Source organism: Phragmites australis, chromosome 10 (assembly GCF_958298935.1).
Source record: "Phragmites australis chromosome 10, lpPhrAust1.1, whole genome shotgun sequence".
In the NCBI taxonomy this organism is placed as follows: domain Eukaryota; kingdom Viridiplantae; phylum Streptophyta; class Magnoliopsida; order Poales; family Poaceae; genus Phragmites; species Phragmites australis.
Genome location: NC_084930.1, coordinates 6,283,513 through 6,297,754, shown reverse-complemented (window position 1 = coordinate 6,297,754; position 14,242 = coordinate 6,283,513). Strand labels below are relative to the sequence as shown.

The 14,242-nt window shown below is 42.9% G+C and overlaps 1 protein-coding gene across 2 annotated transcripts; it reads left to right on the top strand.

Annotated features, from left to right (window-relative positions):
• The first annotated feature begins 6,224 nt into the window (after positions 1–6,224).
• On the top strand, positions 6,225–9,508 carry LOC133883328 (uncharacterized). 2 transcript variants are annotated; one of them, XM_062322623.1, is made up of 3 exons: positions 6,225–7,432; positions 8,569–8,872; positions 8,950–9,508. In XM_062322623.1, the coding sequence occupies exons 1-3, from the start codon at positions 6,256–6,258 to the stop codon at positions 9,176–9,178; spliced, it is 1,710 nt and encodes a 569-aa protein (XP_062178607.1). In that variant the 5' UTR covers positions 6,225–6,255; the 3' UTR covers positions 9,179–9,508. The 2 variants fall into 2 exon arrangements, with proteins under 2 accessions (XP_062178607.1, XP_062178608.1); XM_062322624.1 differs by having other exon boundaries at positions 6,228–7,428.
• The last annotated feature ends 4,734 nt before the right edge of the window (positions 9,509–14,242 follow it).

The window sequence follows — 14,242 nt, the reverse complement described above, 5'->3', positions numbered from 1 at the left end:
ATGAGATCATATTGTGCTTAGGACCTTGATATGGTGGGTGTGCCGGTATAGTATGATACCTTAAGTTGTGTCTGTGTCGGCACGGTATAAAAAGGGTACGATACAATCTGTTTGACTATTTTTTCGTGTTTATCTTTTAATCTCTTTAATACAAAGCGTGAGACATTAAGATTCTGTTTGTTTGTTAGAGATAATAAGAAATAAATATGTAAGCATGAGAAACATATGTGTGAGATGATAAGAGATAAATATGCAAATATTGTCAGACAATATGAAATATAAAAGAGATATATGAGCAGGAGAGATATAAGTGTGAGATGATAAAAAATAAATATGTCAGTATTATCAAGTGATATAAAATATAGTTATATCTAAACTAGTACGGTACGACGACGATACCACGTGCTAATAGTCGTACCTAGAGTTTACTAAAGTTAACTCATATCAGCACGATACAATATGATAAACCATTGTAGCTAGTGGATATGAAATAACATGGCACCAAATATGACAGGTTAGGCCGTGCCAGCACGGCACTGTCTAAATCCCAGCTCTACCCACGCCGAATATTTCAAGGACACATCGCCTGCCGAAAAAAAAAATGCTGGAAAGCTCCCGTGCGTTGGCGACGACGGCCAAGGGGCGACGCAGACGGCCGCGGCCCTTTCCGCGGTTGGACCGGTGAAACAGGAGGCAGCCGAGCCGAGCAACGCCTTTGCCGCGACGACGCCTGAGCGCGACACGTGGGGAGAGAAAGGCGTGCGCGGTCGGTCTCCTCTCCTGCCCTCCGCCGTGTCCGGGATGCCGTCGATCCGTCCGGCCCCGCTTGGCCGCGTCACGACGACGACGGCATGCGTCGCTGCGCTCCTTCATCGCCTGGCCACAATAATTCCTGCAGGGAGGGTGTCAGCATTGGCAGATCAGATGCCCGGGGACCAGGCCGGATCCGAGGGCGCCTCGCCGCTGCCCCTGCCACAGGTTCGTTGACGGGGAGCAGGACGGCACCGGGTTCGGGCTCTCTGGCTTGCATTGCGCTGCAGGCTTGCAGCGTCATTGTGCAATTGCTGCCGAACCATCTCATTTTTGGAGGATCTTTGGGCAGGAGAAATTCCCGCCGTAGCATACCCAGAGCTATACTCCTTCGCAACCAGACACCAAATCACTCTGAAGAGCCTCATGCATCACTCGTATTCAGAGCCAGAGGCTGTTTCATTTACCTCTGTCAGAGAAAGCCTTTATGCACTTGCAAACTCTGCCTGATATCATAATCAATATCAATTTCAGCGAACAAGAAGATGATCGATGGTCATACATCTGGGGCACTCCCACTTACTCATCAGCTAAAGCGTAAAAATATGCCGTAGGACATTCACCTGAGCATCCTTGCTACAGGTGGCTATGCTCATGTCAGCCGAAACGCAGAGTATTATTCCGGTTGTTGCTCAAACAAATGTTAAACACAAGGGGCCTCTTACATAGGAAAAGCATGCAGCTTACTCATATAGATGAGGAGACTTTGGAGCACGAGGACCGAGAACAGCGATTAGAGGAAGCTGAATAAATATATCACTAAATTCTTAGATAATATTTTTCTATTTTTCACCAAATATATCTCAAAACAAACGGTGAAAGCAAGAAACTTAAAGAAATAAGAGAAAATCATATTGATCATAAAAAGATCATAGCTCCACTGGATAGATCTGAATACTAAGTTCCATGTGAAATCAATCCAAGTATTATTGCTTATTAAATCTTGCAACTTGATTGAAAAATATTTAAATCTAAAAAAATAAGAACCGAATGAAGAAAGTCTCCAAGTTAATGGACATAGAAGATAGGGATGATTTAAAAACCAAACCATATGTGATTTTTATCTTTCTAACAATAAGAAGAATAACTTCAATAAGATTGAAAATTTTAGCTCAACAATGAAAACGAAAATATAAATACCGAAGAACTTACAAACAAAGTAAAAAAGTCAATAGATAGAAATTGGAAGCAGATGAACACAAGTACGAGGAAAACCTACAACTTTATTACGAGCATAGGAACACCGTATTTTCAATGGATTGCAAAATATTTTTACTTATAAAAAACTCTCACCTAACACAAAGTATAAACTCTCATCTTTCTCTCCTCTAAAACCCTAGCACACTACTCAAATGGCTAACTCAAACGGTTCAACCAGTCACCCTCCTCTATTTATAGCCTAGGTTTCTTTATCCTTAAGTTTCGTAAATTATTCCTAAAATGCTATTATCTCCCAATACACTCCTACCTACTACCAAGTGTATTTTGGTCATCTTTTTTCTGTCCATCGGACAGCCGTAACGCTTTCATAATTTACCTTCGTCTCGATGCAAGCTTCGCGACAATGCCATGTGCACTCCTTCTTTCCACGGTTTTGAGGCTAAAACACGAAACCGCCTTATACACTTCTCAAAACGTGACTCACCACCATTTGCTCATACCTTAAACAAACCTCACGATGTCGACATGTGTACTCTGCCTTATGATCTTTATCGTTAGCAAGTCTCTCCGCTCCTGATCTCTTGGACCGTCTTATCACTTGCACTGACATCCATTTTCCTTGGCTTTATCAACACATCATCTTCATCCGTCTTTCCATATTTTGCCTGCTCTCTATGTGCATAGCTAGGATCACCCTTGACTCCATCCGATATTCTTAATCATCCAGCACTAAGCACGTAGCTTAGTCTCGATCATCATGCCGTCGACTATCAAGTTGCATCCATCACCTACACAAGACAAGACAAGTAAAACACGTATCTCCAACTACATTATAGATTAGTTAAAATTAAAATCCTCAGTCAAAATGCTCATCTAAAAAAATTGTGAAAACAAGATGTTTCAGTGTGAATAGTCTCTAATTACTGGACCATCCAGTGTGTGCAATATTTCCTTTGAAAATCTCCTAGAAAACTTTCCAGTAAAACCTCCGATGTGTACAAAGCTCATCATCGGATCATCCGGTAAGTATAATTGTACCATACACCATATTTTGCAACATCTCTAGAATAATTGTCGGGTGAAGCATCCAATGTGAACGTCTTCAAACACCGGACCATTTGGTGTGCAGTACAGCTCTAGACACTCCATTTTGTACAACTCCTGAAAAATAGTTTGGTATGCATCTTGCTTGAATATTGGACCATCAGGTGAATACATCAGTTTTTTCCCTCTGAACTCAAATGCTCCTGCGTGAACTTTTCTGAACACCAGACCATCCAGTGTGATCAACTCCCCACATACCAAACCATTAAGTGAGTACATTTTTCCCAGATTCAGAGACAAAAACGTCAACTCTATTTTTCTTAGCAATTTTGGTTAATCATAGTCATAATTATAATACATATATATATGCTAATACAATTTCATAAATCATCAAACTAAATTAATAATTTATCGATCACTTATCATATACAATTATACATTTCAACTTAATTTCTCAATCTCTTTTTTTTTTAAAGATGCAGTGCACATATTTCATTAAAAAGAAGAGAATTTACACGATCTCAAAGCGATAGTTACATATCGTGATTTCTCATTTACTTTTGGGCGACCCACAATATTACGATGCAGAGGGATTTCACTCGAGTAATTATGGTTTTGATAGGAACGGGATCGAGTTCTACAAGATAGTCGAGGAGATCTAGCAAGAAGCTCGCCGCCGTTCGTCAGGTTCCATCCGTTCGACTCGGAAAGGGGGAAAGGCTATTCCTATTTGAAGACGACATTGTATCCTAGCAGCTAAGCCTTCTTGCGCCTTCAGTCGTGGGTCCTTCAGTCGTGGTCATCCATTCTCGGCCTCTGAGCTTGATACTTGGATATCAAGCCATAATATGCCACTGAAAAGATTGCTGGTCTGTACTTGGTCCTTGACATATAACTAATGACAACGAACCTAGACCGGCTATTCCATATTTCCATGTTGATACCAACATTGTGCTTCGGCCAAGATTTCTTACGCAAGGGTTACCGGCATCTCTATTGAACTATAATCAGTGAAGCCCGGAGAGGATGACAAAGGTGTCGAAACCTTTCCTGCTGCTCTTCACGACCTGCTTCCGACTCCGGATCCACCAGTCCGGCAAGCTCTCGGAATGATTAGCACCGGATGTCGTAAGCCACGTTTTCGCAGGAGAAGGAACCATAATGCAACTATGCAAGAGGCGCTCGGCTCTGGTTGGTTTGGAGGTCCCTCCGCTAACTACAGTGGCCATTCTGCAGTACTTCCAGGCCTCTCTTTTAACCATTTTCAATGTATTCTCTTTATGAGTCATGGATTTTCTTTACAAGTCATATACTTTTTATAAAATGATTTTTATTTACTTTAATGTTCTAATGATTTTTTTTTATGAAAGGATTTTTAAAATCATTCTCTTTACTGGGATTCTATCTCTTTTTTCTTCACGAATTCTTTTAAAAAGAGCTGTTGAAGATTAAAAAAAATAAAAAATAGGAATAGAGAGAAATAAAAAAGAAATGAAATAAAGAAAAAATGATTAAAAATAACCTAAATGTGCCACTCTTCGTGGAGATTATAGTGATGATGAGCTGGAGCATCTGGACAATACGTAATGACCGGGTCTTCAACACTACAGCACAAACGATACAAGCTTGCAAAGCAAAGTTGTTCATGAATTCGCAATGGTTATCCATGATGTGAAAAATAGTTACTTCCCCATAATTTCACAATAACTTGAAACAATAGATCTTCAATATATATATAGAAGTTCTATTCTGCAGATACGCACAACGTACTGTAGAATGTGCACAGCCACGCGTGTTGGACAAGCAATCAACCTGACGTGTGCGTCAGTCCCATCGACCGAGCACGCTTTCACCTACCTACTCCGAGGCACACTGAATAACTAAACGTGTTCTCACCTCGTGAGCAACAATTTTGTAACCTGTTGCAACTACGTGCATAAAGTAGTTATAATATGTAGTATAGAGCGATTGTAACTATTAGTTATAACTACAAATATAGAGCGGTTACAACTATATACATAATGAGATTACAATTTACTTGTCTAGGCTGACTGACTGTAACTAATTATGATCATATTGTAATCGGCAATGTTGTAACTGTATTATTTAGCATATTATAACTAGATTGTCCATCATATTATAATTGTAGTGTTCACTATGTTATAACTAAAGTATCTATCGTGTTATAACTAGTCGACACTCAACAATGCAGTTCACATGTTGTAACTATAGTATTCGTTATTTTGTAACTATAGTGCCTACTATGTTATAACTATGTTACATAACTCCATTACGATCCTAAAACTTCATTAAAATATAGTCTTTATAGATCTATTTTGTTAAACATATTTTTCTAACAATATGCTTGGAATAGATAATAATTAGATTTATGGTTTTAGAGATATTGCACTTTAATAATTGGAATTAGTAAAAGATTCTCCGCATGCATTCTCTAGCGGGTATGTTAAATATATACATGATATCAGTGGATTGACTCGCTTGATTTATTGACTCACGGAAGGCACAGCTGGGATGTACGGGGAAGAAGCTGACTTGGTCGATCGGGGCAGCATGCAGAATAGCCTCATTATTATTATTATTATTATTATTATTATTATGCGTCGATAACCCCTCCAATTATATCAAAAGAAAAATCTTTTTTGCTGTCGAATGCCGATGCTGAACTCGATTATATCTACGCCTTTGCAAATTGCAATCCTAAGGCTTCATGGCTTGCAGTTCAAGTACGGTTTCACACGTGGCCCGTCCACGAAAAGGATAAAGAGGAGAGATGAATTTTGATTACAAAAATTGGTTTCTTTTTATTATTAATCTTATTTTATTTGTACTATTTATTTATATATTTTGCTTTCTAAACTGTATGAAAATCAAATTGCTATTTTTTTATAATTTTTAAATTTTGAATTTAGCTATTTATTGATTGTATTTGATATGAATTTTTTGGTTTAATTATATCGTTAGATGTTTATAAATCTAAGTGATCTAGATTTTTTTTTATTACTGTGATAACTTCATGATCTTAAAAACAAACATGCTATCATGTTTAAAACTTAAATAATAATATACTAGACGTTAATGTATGGTTACAGACGCAATACAATACTACGGCGTGAGCAACACAAAGTTTTACAAACCCGGTTGCCGCCGTGGAAACCTGTTGCAATCATGCCGTGAAAACAAATAAAAAAATCGCCATCTCCGGTCTCCGCCACCCACGCAATGGAAGCATACAACTCCTCCACTCCCAACCTGGCCACGCACCTGAACGCGATCCCAGTGCCACCACGCGAGATACCAAGATCCCAAGCGCACGCAAGCCCATTCCCAGCTGCTCCCGCTCGGATTCCACTCGGACTCCGCCGCCACCACCCAAGCCACGCCACGCCGCGCACGCGCCCAAGCAAGGGAGAGAAGAAGCGAAGGAAGGACAAGGCGGAGCGCGATCGCGAAGCAAGAACCGACCCACCCCGTGCGATTGATCGATCGGTCGGTCCCATGGGGCGGCGGTCGAGCGCGTCCGTTGCGGCGGAGCCGCTGCTGCCGTCGGCGCTGAAGCGCGCCGGGCGGGCGGCCGCCATGGCCGAGCGGTGCGCGTCGCGCGCGGACGACGAGCTGCAGTGGTTTCGCTCCTGCCTGCGATGGGTGTGCATGGACCACTCGGGCCCGGGCCAGGCCGCGCTCTCGTGGCTGCTCTTCCTCGTCCTCGCCGTGCTCGTCCCGGCCGCGGCGCACTTCCTCCTCGCCTTCCGCGCCTCCCGCCAGCCCTTCTCGGCCGTCGTGCAGCTCTCGCTCTCGGCCGCCTCGGCTGCGAGCTTCCTCTGCCTCTCCTCCTCCTTCCGCCGCATCGGGCTCCGCCGCCTGCTCTACCTCGACAAGCTCCGCACCAAGAGCGACCGCGTCAGGCTCAACTACACAGCCCGCCTCGCCTTCTCCTTCCGCCTCCTCGCCTTCCTCGTCGCGCCCTGCTTCGCCGCCGAGGCCGCCTACAAGGCCTGGTGGTACGCCACCTCCGCCGACCGCGTCCCCTTCTTCGCCAACGATGTCCTCAGCGACGTGCTCGCCTGCTCCCTCGAGATGGCATCCTGGATGTACCGCAGCGCCATCTACCTCCTCACCTGCGTTCTCTTCCGCCTCATCTGCCACCTCCAGGGGCTCAGGCTCGAGGACTTCGCCGGCTCGCTGCTCGTCGAGGTCGAGGAGGGGAGGACCGGGGTCGAGCGCGTGCTCCGGGAGCACCTCGACATCCGCAAGCAGCTCAAGGTCATCAGCCACCGGTTCCGCAAGTTCATCGTCGCCGCCCTGCTCATCGCCACCGCCAGCCAGTTCGCCTCCGTTCTCCTCACCACGCGCCGTGACTCCGTCGACGACCTCCTCAACACCGGCGAGCTCGCGGTGAGTTGTATCACTGCTTAATTGCTCGAATTCCTGATGTGATGTGTCCAATTAGGCGCAACTAGAACAGGCAAACCCTGATCAGGAGGAACTTTCCAGCTTCTCCTTTTCTTAATCTAGACGAAACCAACAATTATTGATGAGTTACCTTAAATTAAGCGCAATTGGAACAATATAGAATCGTTGAGCTGATTGATAGATTGTCAATACTAGGGGATCAAGATTTGGGCTTCAGAAATTGGGGGAAAAACAGGTAGTTTGAACACTATTGTTGATTGCGTTGCCTGGATCAGTATACTTTAGTCGATCGAGGCTGCTGTAAAGCAGAGGATATTCTTAATGATTGTGTTGAGACCTAGCCAGTTAGGTGGTAATAGCGTGGTGTTAGAAACAGCAAAGCTGAGGTGTTTTGATGTGATATACTCTGCTGGCTATCTATCTGGTGTTGGATCTTAACTGATGAAAAGATGTCCTCTGGCACACCTATTCCTTCATTTCTGGAGGCAAAGTGGCAAACCACTATGCGAAGGTACAACTACAAGGACAATCATTTGTAGTAACTACCGCTATTTACAATCAGATCTTGCAGTGACATATGCCCCAACAGCTAATCATGCTGAGCTACCAGAGCTAACTGATGACTAGAACTTAGAAGTTCCTGTTGTAGTTCTAGTTCACCTATTTTGCATTACTGTGTTTTTGTGGCATCAAATCAAATGTGTCTGGATTCCATCGCATAAAAAGAAATAGAAAAAGAAAGAAAGAAAAAAGAAAAGAAAAAGAAGTGTCTGCATTCAGTCAAAGTAGGCTGTCATTTTAGCAGGATGGCAACTTCGCTCGAACGGAAGTTGCATATTAAAAAGTAGCTTGCATAAGAGGTTATTCGGGCATATGAAATATGCCGGAGTCAAAGAGAGATTCCTGGTACTCGCATGCTTGCACATTCAACAGCAATTCCAATTATGAAAGTCAGTGTGTACTCCCGGTACTCGCGTGCTTGCGCATTTCAACAATAATTTCAAATCCTGATTCAAAATTTCATCTTCTAAAAAAAAGGAATGATCTAAATTTTCTACCACTATTTCTTTTTTTCCTTGAATGGGAAAATTCTGACGTATCTTGACCCTTTATTGTTTTCAGCTATGTTCAGTTGTGCTCATGTCCGGGCTCATCATAATCCTGAGCAGCGCTGCCAAGATCACTCACCAGGCGCAGGCCCTCACAGGCCACACCACCAAGTGGCACGCCTGCTGCACCATCGAGCCGATCCCGGACGAGGAAGCAGAACCTGGGTCCAACCACAACTCCATGCTCGAAGAAGGCCCGGCGAGCTACAGCGACACCGAGTCCAGCGAAGAGACCGGGGACGAGGACCTGCTGGAGAACACAAAGTTAATGCTTCCCAATGCGCATGTCATCTCCTTCCAAAAGAGACAAGCACTAGGTATCAACCCGCCATTAGCTCCTCCTTTACTTTACCATTCGCCATGACCTTTACTTTATCCTTCGGCTCGTTTGCAGTGACCTACCTGGAGAACAACAGAGCCGGGATCACCGTGTTCGGGTTCACTCTGGACCGGTCGTACCTGCACACGATATTCATGCTCGAGTGGACGCTGTTCTTGTGGCTGCTGGGCAAGACGATCGGCTTCTCGTGAAAGAAGACGACGATGGAAGAACGCACTTGCGTCGTCCAGGTGGTCGTTCTGGGAAGCTGAACCGTGCTTTGGTTGCCTTTTTTGGGGGGTGAGCTGTGCATTTGATCATCGTGGAGGGGGAGGCCTTTTTTTGTGTGTGCGCGTGCGACTGGCACGGGAGTGTTGTACGTGTATCGTGTATCGTGCACGGCGTGTGTATGTATGATAGCGATTTTGTATGATGTGTTTAGAATGCGTCTTGATTGCCCGTGTCGCATTGCCTTGTAAATTTGTTTTGTAGAGCACTCTGCAGTGTGCATTGAGCGTGCAGATGGGTTTATAATCTCGTGTTGTAAGCCAACAACATGTTGTAGAGCAAATTTTACGATGTAAAGATTCTTGGGGTCTTTTTTATACATTTTTCTTCAGGAGAGTTGCGGTAATTGGGGCTCATGAAATGAATTCCAGATTTGTTTTTGTCTCATCTTGTTATCTTTCAGAAATGAAGTACACAAGCACCCAACTTATAAATTGAGGGTATGTTTGGTATAACTCTAGGTATAAAAATCTTTGGATCTAAGTAGCTTGACCTGAGGATAAATTATTGTAATTATTTGGATAAGTCGTCTTATTTCTATTTTATACTAAACGCATGTGTTTGAACCGCTTTACTTTAGCATATACATTCCATTTTCTGAAAGGATCGATAGCTCTACCGAATAGGCTTAAGTATAGTAGATGAACAGCATACCGCCATCAAATAATTCTTTATTTTTCTACTGAAAACTTAGCTTCGCAACAATACCACTATTTACATTTTTTTTTCACGGCCTTCAGTCCATGACCCCCGGGATGCAAGTTTTTTTTTTTTGTCATTGTAGAATTAAATAATAACTAAATATTATTTAAAAAATAAACTAAAGATTCATTCTCACCTAGCTAAGCTAAGAAAAAATAAATTAAATAATAACTCAAAATTATCAATTAGGTACTCCCTTGTAGAATTTTTTATATATATTCTTTTCAAATATTTTAAGATTACATGTCCGTTTGAAAAATAATAAGATCTATCATATTGTCGCTCGTTCAACGGACGAGAACAAGATCTCACCCATTGAACAGGCAAGACTTTGTGGGCCTCGGCTGCCAGCGAATTAAATAGCTGAAGAGAGGAAGGTCTCGCCTGTTCAGCGAGTGAGAACTTGATCTCACTCGTTGAACGGACGAGACCTTCGTGGCTGCGACGCCGCGTGGACCCACCCAAAAGGTCTCGCTCGTTTAGCAGGCAGGATCTTTTGAGTATTTAGGCCGGCGCGGCCAGTCCTACCGACATCAGCATCTCATTTCATTCCCATTCAGTCGAGAGAAAAGGAGAGGGGAGGGGAGGGAGATTTGTGCGGCGAGATCCTGTTGGAAAAAAGAGAATTTTTTTTTTGACAAACCCTGTAGGATAGCAACTAATGCTAGATTTTGACATAGGTTAGATTTTAGATTTAGGTTTTATTTTACAAATCTGGTAGAATAGTCACTAGACGTATGTTAAAATGTAGATCTAATTTTAAAATTAAGGTTAGATATGGTTCAGCAATTAGATCATATTCATATATATATTTTATCAATTAGATATAGTATTTAGACATATGTTAGGTATTAGATGTAGGATTTATATATAATGTAGTCATAATTGATATGATAGATGTAGGATTTAGATGTGATTGATGTAGCAAACTGGGAATATGTTGTTACAGTTTCGATTACATGTTGAGCTACGCTTGTAATGAATTTTGCATTGTAGATGTAGTTTAACATGATTCTTTCTGTTCTGTCGCAATAATATCATAGTTTTTCGATGGTTGCCAGGTATGTCGGATATGTGGCAGTTTAGAATTTTTTACGGGGATAGTGAAATCTTATATGGCCTAGAAGGGGTAGTATTGTCTGTATTTAAGTTAATGGACAAGGCTATATTCAAACCAATGCACAAAAGTGTCGGACACTTATATGCCTGGTTGATGCGGGGTTTCAAAATAGACCCTAAGATTCAAAAGATGACCATTAGTATTGTGGGCAACCGTTTCAGAGAAGGTGTGTACTGGGAGGTGTTCCCGCTCTGGGAAGATAAAGTGTGGAAGAGGTACTTACAGGATGTTATGCACAGAGATTGACCTCCTATGTTTCTTATGCAATGGAAAAATAAGGAGGCCATTGGGGAGATGCAGGGTGGAGGGTACACGGAGGAGGGGGGTAATGATGAAGAGTATGATGAAGATGTCAATCCGGATGGAGCACATTCATCGGATTATCAACTGAACCGACCGGTGAGGCAAATGAGGGGGAACTAATCCCTTCTCTAATTGAACAGACGGAGCGGGATGATCTTTAGGCTGATGAAACTCCTGAGTATGACATCTCGAATGATGAGTACGATGCTCCAGTTCCTACAGACTGGAACAATCCAAACTTCAACAACCTTGTGGTGAATGAGAAGAATCAAGTGGTCTGGGAGTATACGCAGAATGAGTTGACCCAAGGTGCTAGGTATCCTACCAATCAGGCCATGAAGGATGTTGTGACTCAATGAGCAACCTCGCTTCAACAACAATTTTATATTGTCAAGTCAAGTAAGAAGGAATATGATGTGAAGTGCGCTAATGAGAGTTGCCCGCGGCAGGTGCACGGCTTCAATGAGAAGTGGGTTGACTATTGGGAGGTGTCAATTGCGGTCGACCATACTTACATGATGGACGAACTTGAGGCCAGCAACAGGAACATCACCTCAGCCTTTGTCACTAATGTGGTGTACGCTCAGATTGTGAACAACCTAAACTACGAACCAGGGTCCATAATTAGGTAAATTGAGGAGTAGTACAAGTACAATATCAGCTACACCAAGGCATGGAGGGCGAAGAGGAAGTCAATTGAGATGAGGTTCGAGACCTACGAAGCGTCATATGACAATCTGCCACATTTGTTGCAGACCATTGCTCGAAGGAACCCAGGGATGTATTACGATATTAATAAGTACACATTGCTATCCAAATCTAGCAAGTACGTCATGAAGCGATGTTTCTTCGCAATAGGGGCATGTATCAAAGCTTTCAAGCATTGTTGGCCTATCCTGTGTATTGACGACACTTTCTTTATCGGCAAGTTCACGAGACAGATCTTGACTACTATTGGGGTTGATAGGAACAATCAAGTTCTACCGTTGGCCTTTGTATTTGTGGAGAGTGAGAACACCAGCAGTTGATATTGATTCATATACCATGTGAGAATGATAATTGTTGATTCTCGGTCAAACATGTGCATTATATATGACTGACATGCAGGGATGCTCAAGGCAATTATGGAGTTGCAAAATGGAATGGGCAATGGCTTGATTGGACCTGTGTGGCCAGATCTACAGAGTAGGTGGTGCATGAGGCATTTAGGCGCAAACTTCTTCCACCAATTCAAAAACAAGAACCTAATGAATATGTTCAAGAGGTTGTGCAGTCAGAACTAGCAGCGGAAGTTCGATGCTCTTTGGAAGACACTGGATGAGCTGACAAAGAAACAAACACTGAAGCGTGTAGGGAGGCCCATGATGGGACTGGAGGACGTACTAGTACTTCTTGAGTCCCTGCCAAATGACAATGAAAGCTGGCATCAGTGGAGGAGCGAATCATCTACCAGGTCATTTAGTGAGTGGATTCTCTACGACACAAGGGCTAGGTATGACATTATGACTACAAATTTAGCAGAGGTTTACAATTATGTGATGAAAGGTGTGAGGGGTTGCTGCTGGTGAGTATTGTAGTGTTCATACTTCAAGGGACATGTAAGTATTTTAGGAACCGCTATGCAACGCATACGACTATGAATAATGCTAGTATGATTTATGCGACGAAGATAACTAAGTATATGGAAGACAAGGCAGAGAAGGCAAAGTTGCATCGGGTGAAGATCATCGGAACTGCATAGCATAGATACGAAATTCTATGCAGAGACAAAGGAAGGAGAGGGGACAAGCGTGAGAGAGTAATCCACGAGTGCACCATTTTTGATGGCAGTTGTGTTTGCACTTGCTACAAGCTGATTCTATTGTATAAGCTATGCTTCCATGTGATTGTCGCATGTGTTGTGATGGGGATGGGGACTTGGAGGTACGTTTCTGACTACTTTAAGAAGGAAGCTCTGTTCGACACCTGGAATCATAAGGTCTATGATTTTGGGATTTATGGTTCTTTCATGAAGGAACCTAGGCCTGATGTAGTGTTCATAGCTGATCCCAACAAGATGAAGTAGAAGAAGTGGCAGCGCATGACTGCGAGGCTCTGTAATGATATGGATGAAGAAGAAACTGTACATCATGTGAAATGGTGCATCCAGTGCAACAGAACAGGACACACTTACAAGAAATGCACCTTTGGTGTCCCAAATATGAACCCCACAGAAGTAGGTCCTTCCGGGTCAGCTGCAGATAGGAGACATCCTCGTAGTCATCGATCGTCGACTTCATTGGCTCATTGAGATCGATTAATGTTGTAATTTGCAGTGTGGTGGATATTCATGTGCGCACCATTGTACTTTACTATGTTAGTACCGAGATGGTTATAATGTGCAAGGTTGTAACGTGTTATGTTATGATTTGTTCACATATTTGTGTACAATTTAAATAATCTACTATATCATGTTATATGTTGGACTCTTACTTATTCAGTTCCCACAAATAAAGATCAGTCTAGACCAGGTCTATACCAGCCAACACACTTCTTACTCTTTGTTTGTTTTGCATATAAAAATGTAAATAACTTGTGAACTTATAGGTATGGCGCAGTTCGAGCTGCTCGACCCCCAGATCGACGTCAGGAACTGTTCGTACTGTATCACAGTGCAGGCTAAGGACCTCCTGGTACTTTGACTTCGTATGCCAGATGAGCTCATGAGGATTGATGAGCGCTGGATCTTGAGGTTTATTAATTTTTAATTTACGGTTTCATACAGTGTGTTTGCAGGTTGCATGCTACATGGAGCTGCTTAGCATGGACATTAGTTAGTTCCCTAGGTATGATTTCATCTTCGAACAAATCGACGAGCTCGGTGCATCACAGCTATCGGACGCGCCACTCCCGAGGACTTAGCCCTCCCAGGACTAATACGCCACTCTATCGCTCACTGGTCAACCTGAGTGACCG

Bases quoted from the DNA above. Each gene is read 5' to 3' on its own strand.
- LOC133883328 (XM_062322623.1), top strand. From the start codon at position 6,256: ATGGAAGCATACAACTCCTCCACTCCCAACCTGGCCACGCACCTGAAC. The intron at 7,433-8,568 runs GTTGTATCACTG...TATTGTTTTCAG, and splicing joins CACCGGCGAGCTCGCGGTGA to CTATGTTCAGTTGTGCTCAT. The intron at 8,873-8,949 runs GTATCAACCCGC...GCTCGTTTGCAG, and splicing joins CCAAAAGAGACAAGCACTAG to TGACCTACCTGGAGAACAAC.